At 43.0% G+C, this 27,949-nt stretch overlaps 1 protein-coding gene across 2 annotated transcripts in view; it reads left to right on the top strand.

The window, feature by feature from the left end:
* The first annotated feature begins 17,313 nt into the window (after positions 1 to 17,313).
* ADGRG6 (adhesion G protein-coupled receptor G6) overlaps positions 17,314 to 27,949 on the top strand; it is a 124,485-nt gene continuing 113,849 nt past the window's right edge. For both annotated transcript variants that reach the window (XM_066615234.1, XM_066615225.1), the window contains exons 1-2: positions 17,314 to 17,570; positions 27,511 to 27,608. In XM_066615234.1, coding sequence (XP_066471331.1) covers positions 17,569 to 17,570; positions 27,511 to 27,608 — 100 coding nt within the window. In that variant the 5' untranslated portion in view covers positions 17,314 to 17,568. The remainder of the gene's footprint in view (positions 17,571 to 27,510; positions 27,609 to 27,949) is intronic.

The raw sequence follows: 27,949 nt of genomic DNA on the forward strand, positions 1-27,949 counted from the left end.
GCAGCAGGAATTAAAAAGAAATGTTGCTAACCACATTAACATTTTAAAAAGTATTAGGAATGGGAGAGCAGCATCACTATCTTTAACTACTCTGGCATAATTTGTTGCACTGCAACAAATTGTAACTGCTCTTCAGTTACATTTATCTTTCAACAAGGAGCAGGATGTTTTCAGCATGTGGAACAGAGGTGACCAACTTTCTTGCACATGTGTCACAAGCTGCAGGCTGGGATTGGATAGTGCCTTGATACAGTGTAGCCCTCAGTCTGTTGAGCTGGGGAGAAGATAATAGCCTATGGAAAGAAATGTGGACAGGAGTGCAGACTTGATCACACCCTTACTAGGCTCATAGGGTCTCCCCTTTCTGCCCACAACTGCCACAGATCCCTGCAGCTTGTGCATAAATGCCGACATGGATTTTGTAAACTGACACATGGAAATGCTGACACTATTATAAAAGAGTGTCAGACATGGTTAACACTAACAATAGTGGGCATGACATTCCTGATCAACAGGGAAGAGCCAATCCACCGTGTCATCTTCAGTCAGGTATAGAAGCAGATTTTACCTTTGCCAGCAGAGACAGTGACATCAGTCTATAGAGTGGACTGTCCATGAAGGACCACATAAAGCCTATGTCTCTGATGAAACACAAACATTGATAAGAATCATGTTATCTTCCTCTAACATGCTTGTTTTTTACTAGCATCAGCAGAAAAGATTGATGGGACCAGGAAAGGGGATGGGGATTTCTTCTTGGGAGGAAAGTCAGATTGATATACAAGGCACAAGATTGCCAAATATGTATGGGTAAAAGGGACACGGACTTACACTGCTACCATCTCTTAGAGATGTTCCACTGCAATTTGTTTTTCAGTCCTGAAATGATACATCTGCAACATTCTCTGTGCCCTTTCATTCCACCTCGGACAAAAGGTTAACCGTTAGCTGTTGGTCAAGATCTTGTGCTGAGCGGATGGTGATATTTTCTATAAGGATGCTTCACACTTGCTGTCGTTTCCATGGTGAGGGTCCTTTTGTGCTGACCACCCACCCTGTTCAGTTCTTCCCTGGGCACAACAAATGGAAAAGTCATATGCTTTTCCCCAATCCTTGCCAGAAGAGCTTCTATCTTGGGAAGGATAAAGAAATGAAAATCAGGCATCTAGTACAGCAACCAAAAATGTTGTGTTCTTGCAAACAAACAAGTCAAAGGACTTAGAGTTCCAGGACAGGTCTTGTTGATTCCTGTGCCAGTTCTCATCACCTAGAATGGAACAGGCTTGTAAAACAGGGCAAATATTGCTTTTGGCTTGTTCAGAAAAGAAAGTTGTCAAATTCATTACACTTATGAGATGCCCAATATATTTGATCACTTTTTTTCCAAACGTCCACAAGTAAATCAAATTCCATTTACAATTTCCTGGAGGGAAACATCCCAAACATTCTCTCTCTCTCTCTCTCTCTCTCTCTCTCTCTCTCCCCCCCCCCCCCCACTGTTTCCCTGGCTGTTTTAAAAAAATATATTTCTGTTTCCAAATTCACCAGAAAGAATTTAGAGGAAAAGTGATGGGGGTGACCAAGCTGATAAGCACACACTGTTCTTGAAATGAAACAAACTTTTGTCCCATATTCCTGTGAATTGTGGGAAGCTCAGGAGTGACATTTGTGTTGCTCTCTTTAGACAATAAGCTGCAATACGAGCCATGTGTACCCTGCAGATACTCAGCCACATCAAGTGTGTTCTAAAGTTTAGCAAACAAATACGATATCTTTCAGCTATACCCTTTGTCAACAGCCACTTGGTCTGCCTCACATCTTTTCTTCCATGCTGAACATGGAGGCATGGGCCAAGTTCAAACATTTGTTTAAGGTACCAAGAGTCATGCAGGCAATAGATCAGCCTCAGGCAGTAAGAGAAGTGTTGGGTCATTTTTGTTGTGTATACCCTGACTATCATTTTAGAATTGGCCTTCATCCATATTCCTCATGTGGGCAGGAGGGCTAAATAAATATTTGAACTAACACATCATGAGACAGTAACCTCAAGCAACGTGTTTCTCATTCTCCTGATTCACGAGCCGTGCAAACCAAAACAGCAGTTTTACTTTTTATAAGACTTCTTCAGCTTTGGGGGACATTGCTGATTCCAAAAGGTGATCGGTATGTAAAACTCTCCCCTTATGCCTCTTCATATTTGAGCCTTTCCTTTACAAGAAAGGGATAATCAATCCCCTGTTGTAATTTCTTTTTGTTAGGTTTTGTAAAAATTGTGTTAGAACATAAAAACAGCCCCACTGGATCATGCCATAGGGCCATCTAGTCCAGCTTCCTGTATCTCACAGCAGCCCACCAAATGCCCCAGGGAGCACACCAGATAACAAGAGACCTCATTCTGGTGCCCTCCCTTGCATCTGGAATTCTGACATAGCCGATTTCTAAAATCAGGAGGTTGCACATACACATCATGGGGTTACACATCATTGTAACCCGTTATGGATTCTCCTCCAGAAACTTGTCCAAACCCATTTTAAAGACATCCAGGCCAGATGCCATCACCACATCCTGTGGTAAGGTCACAGACAGCTCAGAACCCATCAGCCTATATGTGAAGTTTTGATTTTTTGCCCCAATGTACATGACTTTACACTTACTGACATTGAAGCACATCTGCCATTTTTCTGCCCATTCTGCCAGTTTGGAGAGAGCCTTCTGGAGCTCCTCACAATCACTTCTGGTCTTCACCACTTGGAAAAGTTTGGTGTCTCTGTTTCCTGGTCTTCAACCAGTTCTCAATCCATGAGAGGACCTGTCCTCTAATTCCCTGACTGTGGAGTTTTTTCAGTAGCCTTTGGTGAGGGACCGTGTCGAACGCCTTCTGAAAGTCCAGATATATATTGTCCACAGGTTCTCCTGCATCCACATGCCTGTTGACCTTTTCACCTATAAGATTCGTGAGGCAAGACTTACCCTTACAGAAGCCATGCTGATTCTCCCTCAGCAAGGCTTGTTCGTCTCTGTGTTTTGAGATTCTATCTTTGATGAGGCATTCCAACATCTTACCCAGTATAGATGTTAGGCTGACCAGCCTATCATTTCCTGGGTCCCCCCTCCTTCACTTTTTAAAAATCGGTGTGAAATTTGCTATCCACTAGTCTTCTGGCAGGTTTCCTTCTAACATATTTGAAGAAGCTTTTATTGTTCCCCTTAATGGTGCTGGCCATGTGTTCCTCATAGTCTCTCTTGGGCTCCCGTATCACCTTCTTACATTTCTTTTGCCACAGTTTATGTTCCTTTTTATTCTCCTCATTAGGGAAAGACTTCCATTTACAGAAGGAAGCTTCCTTGCCCTTTACGGCCTCTCTAACTTGGCTCATTAGCCATGCGGGCACCCTCCTGGACTTAGTCGAGCCCTTCTTCCTTTGTGGTATACACTTCCGCTGGGCCTCTATTATTGTTGTTTTAAGCAGCCTCCATGCACTCTGGAGATTGGACTCTTTTTACCTTCCCTTTCAACATCCTTCTAACCAGCCTCCTCATTTGAGGGAAATCCACCCATCGGAAGTCAAGTGTTTTTGTGAGAAATTTGCCCGGTATTCTTTCCCCAACATGCATGTTGAAACAGATACAGCATGATCACTGTTCCCCAATGGCTCAGTAACATTGACATCTCTAACCAGGTCCTGAGTACTGCACAATATTAAATCTAAAGTCACCTGTCCTCTGGTGGGCTCCATGACTAGCTGCTCTAAGGCACAGTCATTTAGGATGTCAAGAAATATGGTCTCCTTTTCATGACCAGAACACAAATTGACCCAGTCAATGTGAAGATAATTGAAGTCCCCCAAGATTACAACCCTGTCCCTCCTTGTCACCTCTCTGATCTGTTTCCTCATTTCAAGGTCCCCTTCTGGTTTCTGGTCTGGAGGACAATAGTACGCCCCCAGTATTACATCGCTCCTCAGGCCTGGTAATTTAACCCACAGAGATTCTATGGTTTAGTCGGACCCACCTTCAATCTCTACTTTGATGGATTCTATCCCTTCCTTAATGTAAACGGCCACCCCACCTCCAACTTGCCCTCCGTGTCCCTCCTGTAGAGTTTATAGCCCGGGATTGCGGTATCCCACTGATTCTCTGCATTCCACCAGGTTTCCGTTATGCCCACTATGTCAATGTTTTCCCTTGTAACCAGACATTCCAGTTCTCCCATCTTTGCTCAGAGACTTCGGGTATTTGCATAAAAGCATTTATACATGGAATGCCCCAAGATGGGCTGCTTACTAGCTCCTTTATCCCCGCATCCTCTCATTGTGCCAAACCGTCTATCACATCCCATCATGCTACCATTCCCAATTTCTTCTCCTACTCTGCCTTGACCTTGTTGTTCTCTAACCTCCCCATCCTTGTCCTATAGGCATGAGCAGTTCCGAACCAGATGCCCCTCGGCTCCTGTCGGCCTTCCCCCAGGGATCAGTTTAAAAGCTGCTCTGCCACCTTTTTAATGTTATGCACCAGCAGTCTGGTTCCATTCTGGTTCAAATGAAGCCCGTCCCTCTTGTACAGGCCTCACTTGTCCCAAAACATTCCCTAGTGCCTAACGAATCTAAACCCCTCCTCCCTACACCACCGTCTCATCCATGCACTGAGACCCCTGATCTCCGCCCGCCTAGCTGGCCCTGCACATGGAACAGGTAGCACTTCCGAGAATGCTACCTTTAACTTCCGAGAACGCTACCTTTACTCCTGATGGAGTGTTGGAGCAGGGTGACCAGATACAATGGAGGACACAGTGCCTAGACCTTTCACCATTGTATAGAAGAGGGAATTTTGCCAGGTGAAGCTTTTTAAACCCATACTGAGCTGCATCTGTCAAAATTCCCTCTTCTATACAACATTTAAAGGTTTAGGCACTCTATCCTCCATTGTATCTGGTCATCCTGTATTGGAGTCGGACCCCAATTTAAGTAATTAGTGGAAAATCACACATTGCATGTTGAAGGTACTAGAGATACTAAATGATCCTAACAGGGGAAAAGCTCTAATTCAGCAGCCCCATGTCTACTTTATGGTTCTACCACAGTTAAAATTAGAAGGTGTTAACCACTCAGGATGTTGTATACTTGCAGAAGGCTTTGAGATGAAAGGCAAAATATGCATAAGTAGAAATGATGTCACTGAAATTTGCACCATTAATCGTTGTCTTTCCTGTACTATAAATGTATTGGAATAGAAATCTATTGGAAGATCTCTGTGTGATGTGCAGTGATCAGCTAAGGTTTCTGACTCCCCGTTGCTAAATAACAGCAAAGCAAAAAGGGTTGATTCAGCTGGTACTTTACCACCTGAACTGACCGCATGCCATTTGTGTCCTCTGATCTCATGCTGTGCAGTGTCATAAGAACATAAGAACAGCCCCACTGGATCAGGCCATAGGCCCATCTAGTCCAGCTTCCTGTATCTCACAGCGGCCCATCAAATGCCCCAGGGAGCACACCAGATAACAAGAGACATCCTGGTGCCCTCCCTTGCATCTGGCATTCTGACATAGCCCATTTCTAAAATGTCCTAACTCATCCTCTCGTTTCCATGTTAGCTTTGCTAATCCAGGAGCAGAGAATGTGTGTATAGCGTGGGCAAACAGGATGCTAATCACATGGATTCAGTTTGGGTGCTGAAGCATCATCCAAATTGGCCCACAGTTAGGGTTCCCCCCCCTTCTAGATTGGGCTACTGAGACAAAGAAGGCTTGGGCTGAAAATCAGGAGTGGGTCATTGTGTGAATTGACTATGAATTTAGTTCTAGTACTGTCTGCAAATAAATTCCTGTGCTCAGCATGTGTTCAGAAGCACCCTGTGTGCCTTCACATGAAGTGTATGTCTACGTCACTAATAGCCCAACCTTACTGAGCATATACCTCAGTGGATCACTCAATCTGCTACTGTGAGTGCCGGTGCAGGATCACAAATGCTGCGCCTCTGACATGTGCAATGGAGCCAATGCAAACAGCTGGAGGCTCCAGCAGCTCATGGATGCCCCATTAGAGCAGGTAAGGTGGCCAAGGGGGTGGTTTGGAGTGGATTCAGGGTAGAGGCATGGAACAGGTCAAACCAGGGGCAGGAGGAGGGCTGGACTGAGGGCAAGGAGACCCATTGGCAGCCAGGAGACCTATTGGCAGTCAGGTAGCCTACCAGGTCAGTAAAAAAAATATTTTTACTGGCCTCTCCAGGGCCATCTGGTCACCACTCCCACCATAGCATGCAGCATGAACTCTGGCAGTGTGGCTGCATAATGCAAACTGGTAGGAGATAGGATTGAGCCATGAGCTATCATTTTGTACCTGTCCTTAGCTGGTGAACTTTGGATCCTAGTAAAAAGAAAAAAGATCCCACAGGCCAGAAGTTCTGCCTCTTCTGCTGTAAGCATGTTCCATTTGGATATGCCCCCTAACCGAATGAGAGCATAATCCATGTACAAAGCCACACAGGCTTTGGTGTGATGAAATTGCCTGCCAATCCACCCTGAAGCTAGCTGACTTCTTATGTTGGATAAGATGAACTCGATTGACATGTTCTGTAAATAAAATCAAAGCTGTTTCCATCTGTAAACGCTTCTTGGCAGCTTTCTTTTGAAGATATTTTAAAATGTTCGTTCAGGCTTGAAGAGGTGTTTGAATCATCCAGATTAGTCAGTTGTCATGAGAAGCATTATGTGAAATGAAAACTGAAGATAGTGAGATTATGATTTAGATATGAAGGGGATGCACAAGAAAAAACAGAAATAGACAGGATCCAGACAAGGTTAATACTTGGAGTGTGCTTGATTTATAATAAACAAACCTCAATGAAGTGTAGCTTGTGTGTTCTGAGATCAGGAAGTTGCAATGATTCAGTTTCTGCCTTCATTTTTCTAAGTGAAAACAACTGTTTGGGAGTTAACAAAGTGAGTGCTGGAAAACTAAACAGGATAATAAATTGCATACATTCAAAAGAGTTTTCACCATGGACAATCATGGAGCCATCTTTAATTATCATTCCGGTCTATTTGCCTTCTCCAGTTGTTCATATTAATCATTCAAGCCCAATGTGTATGGCCTTCTGGAGGTAATTATTTTAAAAAAGTAAATCCAAACATGTTTTCCATACAAAATGGAAGAGCCACATTCCAAAAGATACCATTTCCACCACAGTCTCTTTTGACATCAGGGTAGCTTTTCAGAAAGATACTGTCTCTTTATCAAGCAATTGGAATTCAGAGGCACACTACAACTGAATCTGGAGGTAGTGCATAGACGTTGCAATAGACGTTGGCAGATCTGACCTCCCTCCTGTCTAGGAGAGCCCACTGGCATAAGAAAATTTAATAACAAAAACAAAACTATACATGGTTTTCACATGTATTCCACATGGTTGTCCTAAAAAGACAGGAATCTGTTTGGCAGAGTAGAATTTAGTGGGTTATAATTTGAAATATCTCGGGCTATACTTGCTTTCAATATCTAAGGGCTTCCAATGAAACCACAGACTCTAGTATTTGGCACAATGTTCAGCATTCAAAATCTCAGTTTTCATTTTTCTTTTCTCTATTCTTTCTTTTTTCTTTTTTAACCCATCTTAAGCTCTTAGAGTTGGGGGCAATGCTTTGGAAGCCCAACTGTTAGCTATTTGAATAACAACCTGCATGTTACAAGAAATAGGAAATTTTCATCAAGAACTGCAGCCCTGTTTTGAGTAATCTCATTTCCATCTGTAATGCATGCTACAAATCACCATGTATTCTGATGTCATTAAGCACTGAATTTCAGGCCCCAGCAGAAATACAGAAGAAAGAGGGGCAGAGAAGGGGCAATGTGTGTTTCCCCGAGGGGGACAACACTTTGTCCCACAGGTTAGTGTTCTGAAAAAAATTACAGTGTATTTCACATTAATGTTCCCTTTGTCAACATAAATGGAAGTCAGCCTACAGGGATTATACAGGCTTCTCCTGTATCCGCAGATTCCATATCCGTGGATTCACTTATCCACTGTTCTCTCCTCCCCCCACACTCATTACATGTTTTCCTGTACTGTTGAGGCAAGGCCCTGGAAGCTACAAGTCATTATGTATGTGTATGTAGCCATTATGCTGAACCAAAATATTCCATGTTCACATGCTTAGCAGTTTAATAGGAGAAAATGATGGCTTGGGTCCATTTTGTTTCTCTGCCTCTGTTGCAGGCTGACCGTGGGAAACTCATGGCCCCAGCCTGCATATAAAGAAGTTCCTTTGATTCTTTTAGAACCTATAGCAAGAAAAGGCTTATAAATAATATACATAAGGTTTATTTTAGAATCAAAATACACCAAAGCTCCATGTTAGATTAGCAATGCCTATATGGATTAAGTAAGAAATGGAAGATTATGTCTAGCACTGTTTAAACCATATGAACTTTAATTCACCCCCTCTGGAGAAGTTTAAACAGAGGGCTGAGGCAAAAGTCATAAATCAGGAGATGGTTTATTGCTTAGCAATAAAACCATCAGATAAGAGGAGATAGCAATTACTAGCTATCAGGCTAATTGTCAGAATGATGGATGCAGCTAGACAGAGTAGGTTTGTTACACTTTCAAACTTGAATTCAGTTTCTGAATAAGAGCAATAAGAGCAATTTAAAGAAAGCAAAAAAGAGCAGGCTTTCTTTAAATCCCAAACAGCCAAAGCAATCAGGAAGAGTCTTGTGTATGCAGTCTTACCAAAGCAACACCATGGTGTGTGACTGTGTTTGGGAAAGTGTTACAGATCAGTGCTACAGATCAGGCTACTGTGTACTCTTAAATGTGTCATGAGAAGTGCCTAGAGTTGTAAATAACAGAAAGAGATATCTGGAAGCTGCTAAAGGCACATTGAAGGTTCATAGGAATGCCAAATGAATCATGAAAGTCAGCATGTATGTTGATATTCTTCACTGCTTTAATGGTTAGAGAATACAATTAACAATATAAATGAAAGAGTGGATTCTAGTTGTTAAAATTAGTTGGATTAAAGTATAGAATAGGGGAAAGCAAAATTGAAAAGACTTAGGTCTCAGATATGCCTCAGATTAACCTTGAAAATGCAGATGCCTGAAGTGAATTAATTAGGAAGACAGTTTACAGATAAGACCTTTATCTAAGCAAAAGTAATTCCAACTCTCTATATCATGCCTATCAACTAGATAAGGAGCAACATACAGAGAATAAGGGAGTAAACTAGAAAATTTATATCGCTTTCTGTTGGCGCCAGAAGCAAGAGCATTTTAATGAGAGAATAGTCAAACTTAGTTGACAAGAACCAATAAGTAAGGGCATCTGGAAAGTATCATCTGAAGCCCAAACTAACAAAAACATTCCAGAAACACTCTGCCTGAATTCTAAAAGTTAACAGAGAAAGCAGGACTTAACAAAGAGAGAAATCTCTTGAAAATCCTTTTTTTTAAGAAGAATTTGGATTGTTTGGTATCAGATTAAGTTTATATACATACTGAGGATCATAGGGAATCAAAGATTCAGTTTATAGAAGGCTTCTATTAATTAATAGAGAATAATTCAAACTAGCTCTGAATAAATGGGTAAACAGTGCCACCTACGGGTTGTTGGAAACCATGCTGTAACCTGAGACTAACCAATCAAATGCTTGAAACCTGTAGCCAATCCCAAGAGAGGCCCCATTTCTGATTTCATGAACCCCTTAGCCAATGACAGTGAGATTTTTCAGACAAAGAAGCCAGAATCCTATATAAACCAAGAATTTACATTGGAATATTGCTATTCTCTGGAGGGCAATGAGAGTCACCACACAGCTCTCACTGTTCTCAACACTTTGAACAAAGGAGAGGCCTGTTGCTGGCAACGAATAAAGCTTGCAGATGATCATCATTCTTGCCTACCGAGTTCATTTTCAGTTTGTTTTGAGTTTGTTTTCAACTTTGCTTTTAAAACTCACTTTGAGTTAGTTTTAAGTTTGCTGTGGACCTTGCAACACTGTGGTGCCAAGAACACATATCTCTTCCTTTGCAGCCAGTTATAGAATGCTAGACAAGAAACGTGAGAAGCAGTCAACCAGAATGCAAAGGAGGGAGATAAAGAGAATGCTAACAGGAAACAGGAAGCTTCATATTTCCTGTTAGTGTTCTCTTTGTTTCCCTCCTCTGGTATTCCAGCTGACTGCTTCTTGCACTCCTCTGTTATAATTGGCTGCAGAGGAAGAAACACAAGTGCTTGGCACCACACAGTCCATTTTTAGCTGTGGTTTCAGTTGCACAGAACTGAGCAGACCCATGCAGGTGGTGGAGGCTTACCCCTGGGCAAGGGAACAAATGTTCCCTTACTCGGATGAGGCCTCCTGGGCCTGGAACTTCCCTTCAGGATACAGTGCACATCCCGCAGGTGCAGCTGCATTGGTGCAGGGGGAGTTAGGTGGGATTAGGCCCATCTCATATATTAGTGGTTCTCAATCTTTTTAGCCCTGCAATTCAATTTTAGTGTGGAGCTCAGCAACCTAGAAGTTTTGGCAGTGACATGATGATGTGATGATGTCATCGAATTTCAGCCAAAACTTCTGCCAAGCTTTTGCATTTTTTTTTAACATGAAAAATATGCCTCCAGACCATGTTTTGGTCAGTGAAAATGTGACACAACTCAGCCTATAGCAGGCCTAAGCACCTAGCAGTCTGAGCACTCAAAGTCAAGTTGCATTGTGTTCTTGCTGACAAAAATACTCTCGCTGATGAAAATACACTTTAGAGGCAGGCTTTTTGCATTAGAAAATATGAAAGTTTGGCAACCCAGACGCTTGACAGACCTTAGGCGGCATTAAGCAACCCACCAAAAATCAGGTCATGATTCACTTAATGGGTCGTGAACCACAGTTAGAGAATTGCTGTCCCATATTACATTTTGAAATCTGACTTATGAATATTGACATTCAAACTTCTATGTTCTGAGCTGCTGCTTTCCATATGCAAATAGAGCACCATTTTGCCTCAACTCTCTTATCTGAGTAACCATTGGCTCCTTCTCTTTCCCTACCTCCTACTGCTTTCCATTTCATATTATTATCTTATTCATTTATATTCAATTACTGAACTAATAATAAAGCAAAGTTTCACACATGGAAATATGATTAGTTTGTTTGGTTTCCCACTATTATTTTATTATCCTAAGGCCTCTCTATAGAAACATAGAACATGGTTCTGCTATGCAAGAAAAAAAATGGCTTTCATCTATTCACCACTGCTTCTCATTACAGCCAGCACAAATATTATCATTCTCAAGTCTCAAGTATTTTTCTTTTCTTTCTCCTGCTGAGCTTTGTTTCCACACATCTTAGAAGTCTTAGATGTGGAAAACGGCTGGATACTTCTGGGACGATCCCATAGCACGTGCACTGAGATCAGCAGGTATTGGATCAAAGTATCCCAGTAGTAGAGCTCTGGTGGGTCCAGAAAGTCATCTGATCTAACCTCACACAATGTGGCAGGAAAAGCAGCAAAAACTCCATATAATAGCCTTTTAAAACTGGGCAGCTATGCAGTAATGAAGTCCAAAGCTACAATCACAGCCTTTCTGAAATCAGTGGAGAAAATTCCCGTCTGTTTCAATGATCTGGAAAACTTGCTTCATAAGCAAGTTATTCACTACAATATCACAAACTACCAGTAGGGATTTTTGCTTTACAGTAACTCAGAGATGAAGCACTGTGAGTCAGAACATTGCATTACTTCTTGATTATTTGGTTCTTACATGTTTACTGTGTCAACATGTGGCATTTTGTTTCCGTACTTACAACAGAAAAGATGTTCCTTTTTTAAAAAAAAATGCCATGTCTTGAAATCAGTTGACTGTAACTAAATCAAAATGTAACTTTATCACTCACAGACTTGTAGGCTTTTAGCACCACATGCACATGAAAGTAAAACATAAGCACAACAAAAACAGCGATGACTGCACTTCAAAGGTTTGAGAGTTTAGTTTTGGTTTGCAAATTCATCCAGATTTGTAGATGCTTATTTAAAACTTATCCAGATTTTCCAAACTGCTCTATCCTTCTAAACTGGCCCGAAAACACAGAGCTGAGAAGACTTTTCCTCATGAAGTTTCCAGCACTTCTGCTAATGTACCCCTGATGGAAATATTTTGAGGTCAGCCTTCCTTGCATATTTGTAGACTTCCACATCTGTTCAGAAATGGAAAATAAAGAAGTCTATGCAGGAACAGATTCTATGAATCTTTCAGTAAAGCAACGAACATCTGATTTTTTAAATGTGTTGAAGTTTCAGTCTTTTGTCCTCTTTCAAGCCATTTCACATAGGTTGTTTCTAGATCTTAGAAACAAATAAAAATGCAAAAACACTTCATTTCAGAATTCTCAGAGAATGCAATTAGCTTGCATAAGCAACAGTGGTATGCTTGGTCCCAATTCATATATTTAGCTGGGGCATCACTGACAGAGGGTAGCAGATGAGATATCACTCTCTTATCTCATCCCCTGAACCATGCAGACAGCCTCCAGCGTATATATTCTGTAACAGCTTAGCTGACATGATCTCCGTCCACGTGGTCTTCCAATTTTTCAGGAAGAAAATCACATTAAATGGGCCTTCACATGATCAGCCATTCATGTGCTGGACCTGGTTCATGCTGGAGGCTATTTCCATGGCAGAAGGTAAGAGTTTATGCTACTTGTCCTCCATGGTTTTCTAGTGCTGCCCCAGATGAATGCATCAACCACTGCTTTGCTAAACCTGTAATAGCCAGACTAGTAGAAATCATAACTGGTCACAGTTCCTGCATGGATGCTAGCAGTAACGGTGGCAGGCTGCTGTAGGCAAAACCCTGTACTAGACTTTCTGTGTCCCCCTGTCGGCACATTGGATCTGGCTTGCCCCCAAAGAAAAACTGGTGCATAAAGCAGTGTCCAAATTTTCCACTACCCCTTTTGTGTGTGAGCATGCACATCAGCACATGTGCTCCCAAACCTTCCTTTTGCCCTCAGGGAGTAGGAGGTGGTGCTGTGGTCATATGGTGGTGCTGTGGTCCTCCAGGTGCCCTGGTCCTAAGCCACTGAAGGCTTTAAAGGCATTAATCAGCACTTCAAATTAAGCTGGAAATGGACCAGTACTTAGTGAAGATTGTGCAACACAGAACACTGGGGTTTCCAGGAACCTAACCCCAGCAGGTAACAAGAATTGACTGTACAGATGCCATCTCCATATTCACAGATTCAGGACCCACAGTTTTAACTAACTGCAAGTTCTGAATCCACGATGGAGACCAGATCTGAGCTCCCAGATGCTGACTGCAGATCTTTTCTGGTTGCATCCAGAAGCCTTTCTGATGCATTTCAGAAAGGCCTCCGAAGTGCTAAAAAGGCACTTCTGATTTTTATGAAAACCAGAAGTGCCTTTCTGGTACCTCCTGAGGGTTTTCTGAGGCCTGTAGTGGTTTCTGCAGGCCTCAGAACACCTCCGAACGGTGACTGGAGAACTTCTCCAGTCACGTCCAGTCTCTGGAGAACTTCTCCAGTCACGTCCAGAGGTCCTATGGTCTGGACCAGCGGATTTGTTTATTCAAGAGTTGCGGTATCCACGGGACATCTGGGAACAGATCCCTCACAGATACCAAGGTCTGACTATACTTACTTTACAAAGTTTTTGTATGATAGCACATGTGAATCACTTTACATACTGAGAAAGTGCTATAAAAATGCTAGGTATTATTTTTATTGTTACTAAAAGTATCAGGTTTTTAGTTACTATATTGTAACTAATGAATGTGTAACTATATTGTAACTAATGAACTATGAATACGTCAGACATTCCTACTGGCAGAACATTAAGAGACTCAGCAGGAAAGAGCAGACACTTTGCTCCTAAAGCATCTGCAACAGATAACTAAACCTATGACCTATTTCCTGCTAGAACAGTACAAGTAGTGGATAGTCCCAAGGCATGTGTACTAATTATGTCTCTGTGGCATTACATATGAACCAGTACAAGCCCAAAGTATTTCTCCTTTTTGCAAGCACTGTGGAGTCCAGTACACATGGTACCACATTAGTGACAGGCTCCCCAATTACCATTTTAAACCACAAAGAAAAAAGAAATGGGGGGTACTCTTTCCTTCTGAAGGAATGTCCTGCCCTTTAATGAACCTTGTACTATACTTAGAACTGAGCTCTGCAAAATGTGTTTTCTGTCTGTGTGTCGTCGTGTCCCCCGTCCCCCCAGCACTGGAACTCATCATTTCATCTTTTTGAAAGTAAAAACAGGAAAAAGGACCAAAGCTCCAATCCTATGCTTGAGATATACCAGTGTACTATGTACACCAGTGCAACAGCAGCCCCACCCACTGACAGATGAGCCACTGATGGGCAGTGAAAGGGGGGCAGGAAAGGTAATATTGTCAGCCATGCAGGTAGATACCAGCAGTGAACAAGAGGACATGGGTGTGTGTGTTGGTGTGGCTTGGTGGGTGGACCGCTGCAGTTATTGCCCTATGTCACATGCCAGCCTAGTGATTAGTCCATGCAGTACTCCTTCTGATTGATCCATGTGCTATAGCCTCCCAGCCAGGTGTGCCTGTTTGCCTTGATACCCCAAAAGGCAGTCATGGGGTGAAAGAAAATGGCTACCTTCTGGGCATGTCTTTGATCCCATGACCCCAAAACTTGCTTGTATTTGTCCATGGCAATGCTGCAAGTTCATAGAGAGGCCACATGGTACCCCAAATCTGTAAGGAACCCCCTAAAATCCAGGTGAAGTTGGGAGGAATGGAAATCATTGTTGCCCAATGGCATCATTTCCAGTACCATGGTTATTGGAGGTGAGCATTCTGCAACAGACAGTAGGAGGAGGCAAAAGTGATGTCCTATGGGCGTCACTTCTCGTCATGTGGGGTGCAGTGTTCTGGTGATGTAGGGGGCAATAAAATTGTCAGGGTGAGGGACCTCTTGTGTTTAATGTGAGGTTTCCCCCTTATCCTTTTACTGGTTTTGTGTGCTGGTGTTTGCCAGAATGGAAGTAGCTAATCTATTCACACTATAATGAACTCTAGATAATACCATTGAAATGCACAAGCTGTGCACGCATATGCATGTAGCTGATGCAGAAGTATTCAGGGTGGTGGCTGTGTGTGTCAAGATCACATAATGATAAACTTTGATTTACAATGTATTGCGTATTCAAATAGTAATGATCAGCATTTTTTCTGAGTGTTCAAAGTAAATGGTGCGTATTTCCTGGTTGTACGGTAATCCTTTTAGGGTAAGAGTATTATTTTCCCCCTATTGAGCCTGAGGCTAAGAGGAAGTAGCTTGATTAAGACCACCTAGTGAGATTATGGCAGAAGTTAAATACAAACTGAGAAGTTCTGATTTGCAGCTCAGTCTCTTAGCCACTCTGCTACATCAGTTCTCATCAGACCATATTTTACTGTTCATGCTTCATGAACTTTACTTCTTATCTTTTTTTTATGTTTCTAGAATTTTGCCATTTAATTCTATGGACGTTTTCTGATGCAGTACATGGTATGCTCCTTCCCCTTGGGATAGGATATGCCGCATCATCCGTCAGCTCAGCCAGAGGTGCATCTGCAGTGGAAATGCAGCAGTGGGGATGGCACAGTGGGTCTCTATCATCCCAGTGTGGGTGGATCCCAGGACAGCACACCTCTGAACTCCCAGCCATATAGGATGCACATCAGTGGTTCTCACACATTTAGCACCAGGACCCACTTTTTAGAATGAGAATCTGTCAGGACCCACTGGAAGTGATGTCATGACCAGAAGTGACAACATCTGGAAAATGTTTAACAATCCTAGGCTGCAATCCTACCCACACTTCCCCAGGAGTAAGTTCCATTTACTATGATTGTTAAAAGAATATACGTACATAGTAGCTTGTTAAAAGTACAAGTTTGTAACATTTCCCCTAATGCAGTCACATACCATGGTATCATCAAGTCTAATATATTAAAAATAAGATACTGAAGTGAATGGGGACCCACCTAAAATTGGCTTGTGACCCACCTAGTGAGTCCTGACCCACTGTTTGAGAATCACTGATGTACAGATTCCCAATGCAGACTGACCCCACACCCAAACACACCTTTGGCCTCCCAGCAATCGGGAACTGAACTATTCACAAATGTAGGCTCATTGCTTCATATTTCAGTACTCAATGACCTGCACCTGGATGCAGTGGTATTGCTAGGGGAGTGCAGGCTGCATTGGGTGACATGCATGGGGAGGTGGGGTGTGTGACACCATCAACGGCCAAAATTTTTAAAATCTTGATATTTTCAAATACCATAATGTTCTACATCAATCAATGCATAATTTCATGCAAAATGCAATGAAACAAACCACGTTGAAATACCACTATTCTATCAAAAGTTATAGCCAAGAAAACCAGCAGGGGCAGAGCACTGGTACATCACCATGCCCACAGCCCGGGGCATTGCACCGCCCACTGCATGGAAGGAGGTCCATTGTGGTGACACAACCAGGTGACACAAACTCCAGGGACGCCACTGCCTGGATGGGCGAAAAGCTTCTGCTGAATTATCATGCAGTGTTTCTCAACGCTTCCACCTCTTGGAAGTATCACTGGAGGTCACTGGCGATGACATCCTTGCCAGTTACTTCCGAGCTGGGAAGCCAGACGCAAGGCAACAAACACCAGTAAGAGGCTCAGGGTGGGCTTTGTCAAGCATGGAAAAGCATACTTTGGAGCTCTGCCCACTGAGCCAAGGGTTTGTTGTGTGGCGTTCCTGGTCTTGTTGCCGAGTGCCAAGGGTCCAGGGGTCCCACCAGACACCCCCTCAAGTACCCGGTGGCACCCGTGCCACTAGTCGAGAAACACTGTGTCAGACAGTGAGATGAAACGTTCAGACCCTGGAGTTCCATCTCTGCTAGGTTCACACGTGCAAGCTGACCCTTGACTTGCCAGTCCCAGAGGCATGAACACGCACGTCTGAACGGGGCACGCAACTCTGCAGAGCTGTCTCCCTCTCTGCACAGAAGGTGGCTTGCGGGGGGGAGGGGCGCGCGTGCAGGTGGGTACTGCACGTGCTGCCCTGGAGAGGCGCCCCGGCCCGCTTCCCGCGCGTTTGCAGGGGCTTGCTGGCGTGCGCCCTCGGGGCAGTGGCGGGGCTGCCTTCGCCAGGGGCTGCGCCTGTGAAGCGCAGCGACGAGGCGGACGCTTCGGGGACCCTTCCACCACACCCCCGCCGCCGCAGGGTGGGGCTGCGCGTTGTAGCCCAGCCTCCCGAGGCGCGTGCGGCCCGCCAGCGCGCCCGGGAGTCGCACACCGGCCCCTGCTGAGGCGGCAGCACAGCCACCTGGACGCTGCGCGCGGACTCTCGGGAGACTCCAGGAGCGAAGTTGGGCAGCGTCTGGCGCGCCGCGCTCTGCCTTCCCCCGCAGCCTCGCGCGTGGCCGGGGTGGGCACCCGGCGGCTGATGTACCGCGGCTCCTGAGCCTGTCCAGCCAGTTCGTCAGCGAGAGGAGGAGGAGGAAGAGGATGGTTGCTGGGACCAAGTAATGCCAACATGTAAGTCTCGGCTTGGATGGGGGCAGGCTGTGTGCTCGCGCAAGGCGCCTCGCTCGTGGTGAGGGCTCTGATGCCATGCCGGCCCCCGGGGAACCAAAGACCCCCACTTGGCTTTGCTGGCAGGGAAGAGGCAGGGGGATTCCCTCCCCCTTGCCCTGATGGGGGCTCCCTTCTAGGTAGAAAGTAGGCAGGGCCAGAACAGTGGGGAAACCCTTTCTCCTGGAGCACAGGTGAGAGGCTTCCCAGCCCCCAAATAGTCAATCCCGAGTTTGACTGGGGCTACAGTCCCATCCACACTTTCCTGGGAGTCAGCCCCATTGACTAGAATGGGACTTAGGTCTGAGTAGGCATGCATAGGATTGGGCTCTGGGAGCCTGACTTCCTCCCCAAAAGGGCAGGGATGGGGCACATGGTGGCGACTTGTTGCTCAGGGATCTTTTACCAGGAGTGGGGACCGTGCAGGTGCTGTCAGTGGTTTAAAGTCCACCTTGCATTGTTTTGATTTCAGACATTTCTAGTCCTTGTTTCTGCCCCGCCGCATATAAAGTGGCTTGCACAGAAGCAAAGGCAACTGTGGAAATGGTATAAAACGAACAGCAAGTAGAACCCAGGAAGAAGTGAGAACTCCACAAACTCCGAGCGTGTATAAAATCGATATAGCGGCAACAGGGCACGATAGCCAGATGTTTTGCGACATCTGTCGCTGTTTACCAAGTAATAGCAGTTTCGTGTTTTTGTTTGCACACTTTGTCCTGTGGTAGAAAGAAAAGGCGCATGTTTGCAGCAAGCCTCTGCTTTTTGTTAGAACTTTATAACGAAAGCACATTTCTGTTGATGCATAGTTTAAATCCAAAACTTCACTGAAGTGAAAGCAAGGGTGAGCTCTGAAGTCACACATTTGTAAAGGAGATATTTCTAATCCGAAAGGTGCTGGCAGTAAAACCAAGTAAAAGGTGAGGAGGTTCACAGAGCAGAAGGTATTCAGTTCCTTTGTACTTTCATGCTCCCCCCCCCGTCTCATAGATTGTTGGGCATAAATTGTTTTTCCTTTTACTTGGGGAAAGAATGATACAGATGTGACACAGATTTGGGTGACTATATATTTGTATGCCTCCTAGGAGCAGGGCTTGCCCATTTCACTGCAATGACTACAGTCAAGCGCACTTACAAAACAGGCTCATCTCCTCTGCTGGATGATTCTTGTGAAGTACTTATGAAGTCTGTTTGATTGTACTTAGATGTGAACTCAAGTAGTAACAGGTAGAGAGTGAATTTTGAGGAGTCCTGTTCCCAGTGTTCCTTAATTTAAAAAAAGAATGCTTCTTTGTTGGCTGTAATTCTTAGGACTTTTTAAGGTAATTAATGATGTAAACTCAAAATATCGTATCATCATAGAGTTCCTGCAATAAGTCCATTACACGCTGGAGGCACTACTCTGCCCTCTAGGCAGTTGAATAAACTTTCTTATTGAAAGAAAATGTAGAAAACGTAATTTTTAAAAATCTTTTTCTCCTCTCTTCGGGTTTTGATTTGAAATTGTGAGCCTCTGGGATGGGGTAGGGCATAGCTCAGTAATAGAGCAGATGCTTTGCATGTGGAAGGTTCCTCATGACCTGGAGAGATGGGGAAGTTCCCTGTCCAGAATCCTGGCAAGTTGCTGCTAGTCACTGTGAACAATTGTCCGACTCAGAATCAGTTCAGCTTCAAGTGTTCATTTGAGATTTAAAAAAAAAAAAAGAATGCTGATATTCTGTGTGCACTCTTGCTGGGAGTTATCCCCACTGAATTCAGTGGGACTTACTTCTCAGTAAATATGCTGTAGAATCAGCTTACATGGTAAATAGGTAAATATTATGTTGGACTGGGGAAGCATGACCTAGGATACCATCGGATGCTGTCACCATTGCTTCTTCTATGGTGCTCTGGGGGAAACATTCAAACGAACTCTGTTGTTCATATGATTTCTTTAAATAAAACTGGAAGTCCCCTACTTCCGGGTTTGTGAAAACCATATAAGGCAGTGGTTGTCAAACTTTTAGCGCCGGAACCCACTTTTTAGAATGAGAATCTGTCAGGACCCACTGGAAGTGATGTCATGACCCGAAGTGACATCATCAAGCAGGAAAATTTTTAACTATCCTAGGCTGCAATTCTACCCACACTTACCCAGGAGTAAGGCCATTTATTATGTTTGTTAAAAGCATATACATAGTTGTCTGTTAAAAGTACAGATCTGTCCCATTTCACCACATGAAGTCACATACCATGGTAGCATCAAGTCTTATAAATGAAAAATAAAATATTGAAATAAAAGGTGACCCACCTGAAATTGGCTCACGACCCACCCAGTGAGTCCTGACCCACAGTCTGAGAAACACTGATGTAAAGAACACTAAGAAATGAAACTTCCTTACACAGTTCTTAGTGTTCCTTACATGGTTTTCACAAACCCAGAAGTGGAGGACTTCCAGTTTCATTAAGGAATCTTATGAATGATTGAGCTCCTTTGAATGAGAAGGTTGCAGACCAATGTGACCCATGTCCACATTGGGCTGGAGGGAAGTGGTGGTGTCAGATTCAGCATTTCTGCTATGGATATAACAACAACAACAACAACAACAGTATTTATATACCGCTTTTCAACTAAAAGTTCACAAAGCGGTTTATAGAGAAAAATCAAATAACTAAATGGCTCCCTGTCCCAAAAGGGCTCACAATCTAAAAAGATGCAAACAGAATATTGTCTGTTAATGTTAACATTTGCTTTCTATTTGTTGCTATACTGTCTCAAAGCAGCCTGGAAATTAGATTAGTCTCAGATGCCTTTTAAAACTGATGTCAGTAGTTTTTTCTAAGTCTATTGTACAATATCAGCAAATGTTAGTGTTCATGAGGAATCTCTATTGCAGGGGTGTCAATCTCATTTCAAACAGAGGGCGGAATAGTATTCATGATGCCCGCTGAGGGTGATGTCATTAGGCAGGAAGTGATGTCGTTAAACAGGTCATGACCAAAAATAAGCACTTTTTCTCACTTAGGAACTCATTAGCTACAAATGACAGAAGAGAAAAATATACATATCTTGATCATATTCAAGATATGGGAACTCTTAATTTTCAAGTGGGCTGCCCTTTCAGCAGTAACACCTCAGCATGGCTCAGCAGCTGAGAGCCTGAGGGCCGGATAGAAAGCTTTTGTGGGCCGCATCCTGCCTCCAGGCCTTATGTTTGACACCCCTGCTCTATTGCATGCTCTCTTTTGTTAACTTCCATGTAGATGGAACTTCCCTTTACTGTAGAGGAGCAAATTTTATTTTCTTCCTTACTGTGTTCAAAGTCACGCTTTGTAACATGGAGCTCGAGAGGGTCAAACTGAGTTCTCCTCTGTGGCAATACATCATGGAGTTTACATATCACATCAGAGCTACATGGTCTTTGACCAGCATGTTCTCCATGAATCTTCTATGGTCTACTACGTTATAGACTAACTGCTTAGTGAGTAATCTGCAATCCATTTAATGTTAAAGCAGTTGGATTTAAGATCACTGAAGGATGAAATTAAGGGAACTGAATCAACCTTAAGACCATACGTTACTTTAACTGGACTTTATGTCAGATGACAGAGAAGTAAGAGCATTTGGAGTAAAGATTAAATAATACAATTTTCATGAGAGAAGTGATAGATAAAAGAAGTAAACTGTGTATAACTGAATACAGGGTGAGTCACTGAAATTATCCAAATAGTGTTTTAGATGGAGAAGTACTGGATTTATTTTCATATCCTTATCCAGTTTGTTTTTTAACAAGCATCTGGATTTCTGTTCCTTGGTTTTGTTATTTTGTCAGCTTTGAAGACTGGTTAGACTGAATTTGAAGACTGGTTAGAACCACGATTGTAGATCTCTGAGGCTGCATTCCTATACACACTTTCCTGGGAGTTAAGGAAAACGTCCTACAGGTAAACCACAGCTGCGATACAAGGACATCTGCAAGAGGGATCTGAAGGCCTTAGGAGTGGACCTCAACAGGTGGGAAACCCTGGCCTCTGAGCGGCCTGCTTGGAGGCAGGCTGTGCAGCATGGCCTTTCCCAGTTTGAAGAGACACTTGGCTAACAGTCTGAGGCAAAGAAGGAAGGCCCATAGCTAGGGAGACAGACCAGGGACAGACTGCACTTGCTCCCGGTGTGGAAGGGATTGTCACTCCCGGATTGGCCTTTTCAGCCACACTAGACGCTGTTCCAGAACCACCATTCAGCATACCATAGTCTTTTGAGACTGAAGGTTGCCAACAGTCAGTCAGCAGTCAATTTCATTGAACACAGTAGAACTTCTGAGTAGGCATGGAATTGCACTCACAAAGACAGAAGAGAAATAAGCTGTAATAGAAGTCTTTTGCTGCACTCTTCAATCACTTTCCTTCAGAAATGAGATGGAGCATGGGATTCTGAGGGTGGGGCCTGGTTATTCATACTAGGCCCCACCCTCAGAATCCCATGCTCCAGCTCCATTTCTGTAGACATCACTCCTGCCTGCATTACAGCCCAGTATCTAGAGCTCTACGCCTCAGGCTTCCATGTTCATAAAGTCTTGGGGGAAAGTGTTTTAATTATGTGAAATCTACTCCCTCATAAATCTTCTGGTGTGACTGAGGGCAAATTCAATTACTTAATTCAAAGCAGAGTTGAATAGGGTAATCAAGGATGCAGTATATGGTTTTCTATTCTGATGCCTCAGTTATCTTCAAAAAGGTGCTTTGTTCCTTTTATATGTACTTCTGGCTCTCCTTTTTTGTTAGGTCAATACATCAGGGTAGTCCAACACAACTTGTGGCTCAGCAAGCTAAATACAGCCCACCAATCACATATTTTAGAGAACAGTTTGCAGTCCCAGGAAGCCAGCAAATGCAAGAGTCTTATACTTGAACATTGGGAAAAACCACAGCTAGTGAGTGAGTGACATGGAATTGCATAAGTTTCTTCTGGGATGTTTGGATGATTGCTTACACTCTGAAACTGATTGGTTGCTATCTGTGGAAATTCCCTATGTTGAATTATAGGTTGAAGTTTTTTTTGTGAGAGAGTTGTTTCCCCTTTCTATATGGTTTTTCATTTTTGCTCTGCAGAACTTTTTCTACAGCACCCATGGCAACATCTTGTGGCACAGCACCTTGACTGCATAAGGAAATCTCTGAAGTGCTGGCAGGAGAATGTACTGACTTTGGGCACAGGGTTGGATGTGCGGTCACTTTCAACCTGTGATTCTGTGCAAACTTAACTAAGTGGTCAGTAACGGTTCCCTTATGGATGCTGTTGTGTGTGTTTGTATAACATGAGTATTTAAATGGAAACTCCATGTGTGTATCTATGTGAGCTAACACTGTGGTATGCCAGCCACTGCTGCAGTCTGGTAGAACACAGGCAGTTCAGACATCTACAGGAGTCAGAGGTAGCAGGAGGAAGAAGTAAAACTGGTTGTGTTGGAGGCTCCTATGAAGCCCATTAGGTTCCCACTCCAGAAAGTAAACTTGGCGGATCTGTTTGAACTATGTAATGTCTCGGGGTTGAGGTAGTGAGACTGTTCAATTATGGAGAATTTTCATTCCATTTTTACATCACAGGAGTTGTATGTTATTCCATCTGATATTTTTAGGCAGAGTGCACTGTGGCCATCCTGTTCCACTACTTGCACCAAAAGGAGGAGGCTGCAATTGGAAAGAGAGTGAAGGTGTGCATGAAAAGGGGGGAGACAGAGGTAGCGAGAGGAATCAAGTGGATTGAAAAACTTGCAGGAGTTTTTGATAGTTTTTGATAGACTTCATTCCTCTTTGCCTCTGAAATAGTTCTAGTCACAGTAAAGTTTTAAACACCTTTGTAAAAACAATGTAAGGGAATTACAGCTCAAGAACCAGTCAGTAGATTGATTGGGGAATTGCCTATTTTCTGAAAACAGTTTCTGTGCTCTTCTGTCAGCTGTTAGTATAATTAGTATTAGCTATTAGTTATCTCAGTTATTAAATAGAGCTCAATTCTTAGACTATATTACATTTTCTGCACATACTCTATGCCATAAGGCTCATATCATAGATGCATCAGGATGCATAGAAATCAGAATGATTTCTTCTTATTCCTCAAAGCAGGAGAATTTATCTTAAGGTAAACTTGACTGAATATGGAAGTTTGGATTTCTCATCACTGTAATAGTCATGATGTGGCCTGTATTTACACTGTCCAGTTTAACTCAGGGTTGTAGTGGTAGAATAATCACAAGGCATGTTCAGATACATAAGATACTTTGAAGTTATATTAGGAAATAGCTTCATAATCTGTCCTGTCTCTAATGTTCAAGGAAGATAATTGCATTTTTCTCACTGGTAACCTGTGAGGTATTTCACTATTATCCTCAATTACAGAAAGGGAACTGAAAGTAATAGAATCAAAGGAAAACATCTAGATCTTTGAAAGAACCCAGCATATTTGTACATTTATTAACTATTCGTTATAGTCCTCTGGCATTCACTTTTCAGAGACTTTAGATTTCATTGCAATTGCACTGAGATGCAGGACAATCATTTTGTTGTGTACTAATCTGGTTATTTTAGTGTCTGGCTTCTTCAAAGAGCTTTTTATGTTTTAGAGATTCCAACTAGGGTATGATCATCTACAGCACTATTAAGTTTAATTTTACTATGTGTCAGAAAGCTAAACCAGTTTCAAGTTCATAATTTAAATCAACCCTCCATAAAGAAAAAAGATTTCATAAGCAGCAACTCATTTATGTAAAATAAAAAGTCATTAGAAAACTTAACTAGTAACTAAGATTAATTTCTTTCATGAATGCAATTTCCCTTTTAAATCCATCTGATGAGCAGACCAATCCTAACCCACACTGGAATGGGAAAACCAGCTGCCCTGCCCCGTATCCAATGTGGGGTTGGTGCTGCCTGTGGCTCAGCCCATGGCAAGGGGAATTAAGTAGCCCAATGGGACTACTTGGATCTGCGCCACCTAAAGAGGTGACACAGATCTGAGCAGCCTGGAGCTGCCCTGGGTTGCCTGGGATTGGTTTTAGGATCAAGCTTTCATAACCAGTGGTATTTTGGGCATACATGGGGATGTGCTGCTTCAAAGTGGGAGTGGGGTTAAAAAAGCCCAGTGGCTGTATATGCTAATATTATAATTTATCTGGATAAATTCAGTTTACTTGGACCTGATCATATTCGATACATGCCGGCCCAGCGTCTGTGTGCAGCGTTGCAAACATGCCATAAGGTATGCCTGCGATACTCTGTGTGGGTCTGGCGTGGGTGCTGGTGTGAGCCTGCGCCAAGTCCATGCAGAGTGGAGGATGGGGAACTACCACCCTGAGCTCTGGGCGAGCGCCTTGCAGCAAAATGGTATGTCTGAGCAGGGGGAAGGAATTCCAGGGCGGGAGGAAGGCATGGCGAGGGAGAGAGCAGGCTGGGAGGGGGGCAGAGATGGCGGCAGGCCCTGTTGCCATATCCTAACACCCTCCCAAACCAGGAGACCTGACGGTTTCCTCGAATCTATGCCTGCTCAATAGCAGGCGCAGATCCGAGGAGACCCATCAGGGCTGCCTGGAGGTTAGACCCTGCCTGCCCCAAGTAGACCCTGCACTGCTTCCCATCCCCATGGGATACAGCGGTATTGGACTGTTGGATTCCAGCATCTTACATCTTTTGCACTGACAAATCTGGAACTTTTCTCAAGTGCCTTTTTGTAGTTGATTTTATAGTATTTAATTTGTTAATTTATTTGCCTGTATAAGAGCAAGAATGGGATTGTGCTATATTTGGCAAAAAAAAGTCCCATAAATTAAAAACAAATTAAAGATGAGAAAAAAAGTCCTGATGTATGTGCATAAGCACTTGGGCTTTCTTAAGAGAGCTTTCTGGATAACCTTTCACTTTTGTTGCTAATAGAGAGAGAATATGGGACAATGTAGAAATAAAAAGCGAACTAAAGAGGAAAATCAAGAGGGCAAAATCTCTCCTGAGTTCATGGTGGTTATATCAAATCACAATAACAGAAGGTCAACTAGAATACTTAGTAGGAAAGGCACCATCAGGTCCATATACCAGCATGGCTTACAATTGGAGTTAAGGAAGCTCTAAAAGGCAAGAAAATGAAATTCTTATCCAGATGACAAGAACAAAGGGACGCAAACTCTGACTGAAAAATGTAAACTGGCAATAAGAGATTTGCACAAAGAATATGAGGATCTCGTAGCTGAGAGTGACAAAGCAAACAATAACAATTTCTTTAAATACATAACAAACAGGAAACCTGCCAGGAAAGTGGCTGGACCGTTAGATAATGAGGAATTGAAAGGGGAGATTAAAGAGGATCTGGAAACTGCAGAGAAGTTGAATGGATTCTTTGCATTTGTCTTCACTATAGAAGATGAAGTACAAATACCTGTGACTGAACTTTCATTCTCGGGATAGGAGTCTGCAGAACTGAGGTATAGAATAGGTGACATTATAAGCTTCAGAGAGTACTAACAAATTAAAAATTAAGAAATCAAAGGTCCAGATGGCATCCACCCAAGAAACTCAAATGTAGAATTGCTGATCTTCTAACAAAAATATGTAATGTTATTTTACTCAACTTCAGAAGCTTGGAAGATAGCCTGTATAATACTGATAGTTACAAAGGGATATAGACTGGTCAGCTTCACATCTCTTCTGGGTGAACTAGTGAGAAGCATAATTAAAGGTAAAACTATTAAGAATATAGAACAAACCTGAAGGAAAATCAGCATGGTCACTAGATGAGTAAATCCTATCTCAGAAGCCTTCTAGGGTTCTTTTCTGGATAAATCTTATATTTATCCAAAATACTGAGGAATCTTGCAGTCTGTTAGTAAATTGTGCAATATGCCACCCCACCCGTATCTCATTGACATTCTATCGCCTGCTAGCAGTACTGCAGCAGCTGGGAAACCCTGCACCTAATTTTTCCCTCACCAGTTTATGCTATGTACCTGCAATGCCAGAGTGCATGCTGCATGCTCTGGTAAGTGATAGAACTGGGTGGTAAGTTAAGTGTTTTCAGCAGCGGACCTTCCAGAGACTGAGATGGGGCAAAAGCCCCAGGCACCGTCCACTAGAACCCACGGAAGCCTCTCTGAGGCTTCCGACGGGGGCAGAAACTGTGCTTCTGGTTTTCCAGAAGCACAGTTTAAAGCGTTGGGGAACCTCACAGAGGTTTTCCCGACACAGCTGGAGGTTGCGCGAGGTTCCATGAACCTCAGGTGAGTGGGGGGGCAGCTTTTCGAGTGAGGGGAGCGGAGACAGCCTGTGGGGGGTGCCACTGCGGACCTTTGCCCTGGGCGCAGAGCTGGGGAGGTCCACTGCTGAGTGTTTTAACTAACCTCCTGGTAGGCCGCCAGTGGGTCTTCTTAGACCTATGCCAGCTATAAGTCCAAGGAGCCTCAGGAGGTGAGGTCCAGGTCATATTTTATGGCTTTGACAAATCATGGCATTGTTTCTTTAACAGTAAACAAAGAATATTCTACAACTCTTTGATAGAGCTTGCACCTCAGAATCCATTCCTGCTGCTGTGCCAAATTTAGTAATAAAGGCTAACAGTTGCTATTAGCATGCTTAAACTGAATCTGACAGAGCTAGATATATATTCCAACAAAGTGCTAGTTCAGATTTAATCTATGGCTGCCCTCTTTTCAATTGAACAATACACTTTATTGACACTTTGAAGGCAAATTGTGCCTGCCAGTTACAAAAAGGAGGAAAAGGTATTTTAGAGTTCTGACAGTCCAGGGTCTCTGCCACTAAAGTTTATTCAACAGGTGTGCATTTTCCACAACCGTTTTTGTTAAAAGTATATTTATGGTCATTTTGCTAAAGTACTATAGAAACAGAACATACCTGACATTTTCTCAATTTATTTCATGTTTCATAGGATGTCTAATGAAAACCAGGTTTGGTGCTATCAGTGGAAATGGAAGCTTCACTTGCTGTACTTATTCACGCTCTGTCTTTTGTGTGTACAGTATTCAGGTGAGAAAGCAATTTTCTTTGCTTTTTACTTTCTGAATTATTTTCTAAATAAAAAAAATTTGGGTTTAATCTTTCTAAAATGTCAGTTGAATTAATATATGATACAGAATACCAACTGTGTGGAGTGTACTCAGCTGTTCGAGTTGTGCAGTAGGGGAAATTGCAGTGGGCTTTTCATATCTGTGAGCCTTTGGTTCCAGAACCCCACACGAATACCAAAATCCATGGATGTTCAAGTTCTCAGAGCTCATGCTGACAAAATGGCGTAAATTTACCTAATTGCAGAAATTTGCATAAATTGTGTAAATTTGTTCAAATTCTGTGTATTGGGTAAAACATGT

This window comes from Tiliqua scincoides, chromosome 1, assembly GCF_035046505.1.
Source record: "Tiliqua scincoides isolate rTilSci1 chromosome 1, rTilSci1.hap2, whole genome shotgun sequence".
Lineage (NCBI taxonomy): Eukaryota > Metazoa > Chordata > Lepidosauria > Squamata > Scincidae > Tiliqua > Tiliqua scincoides.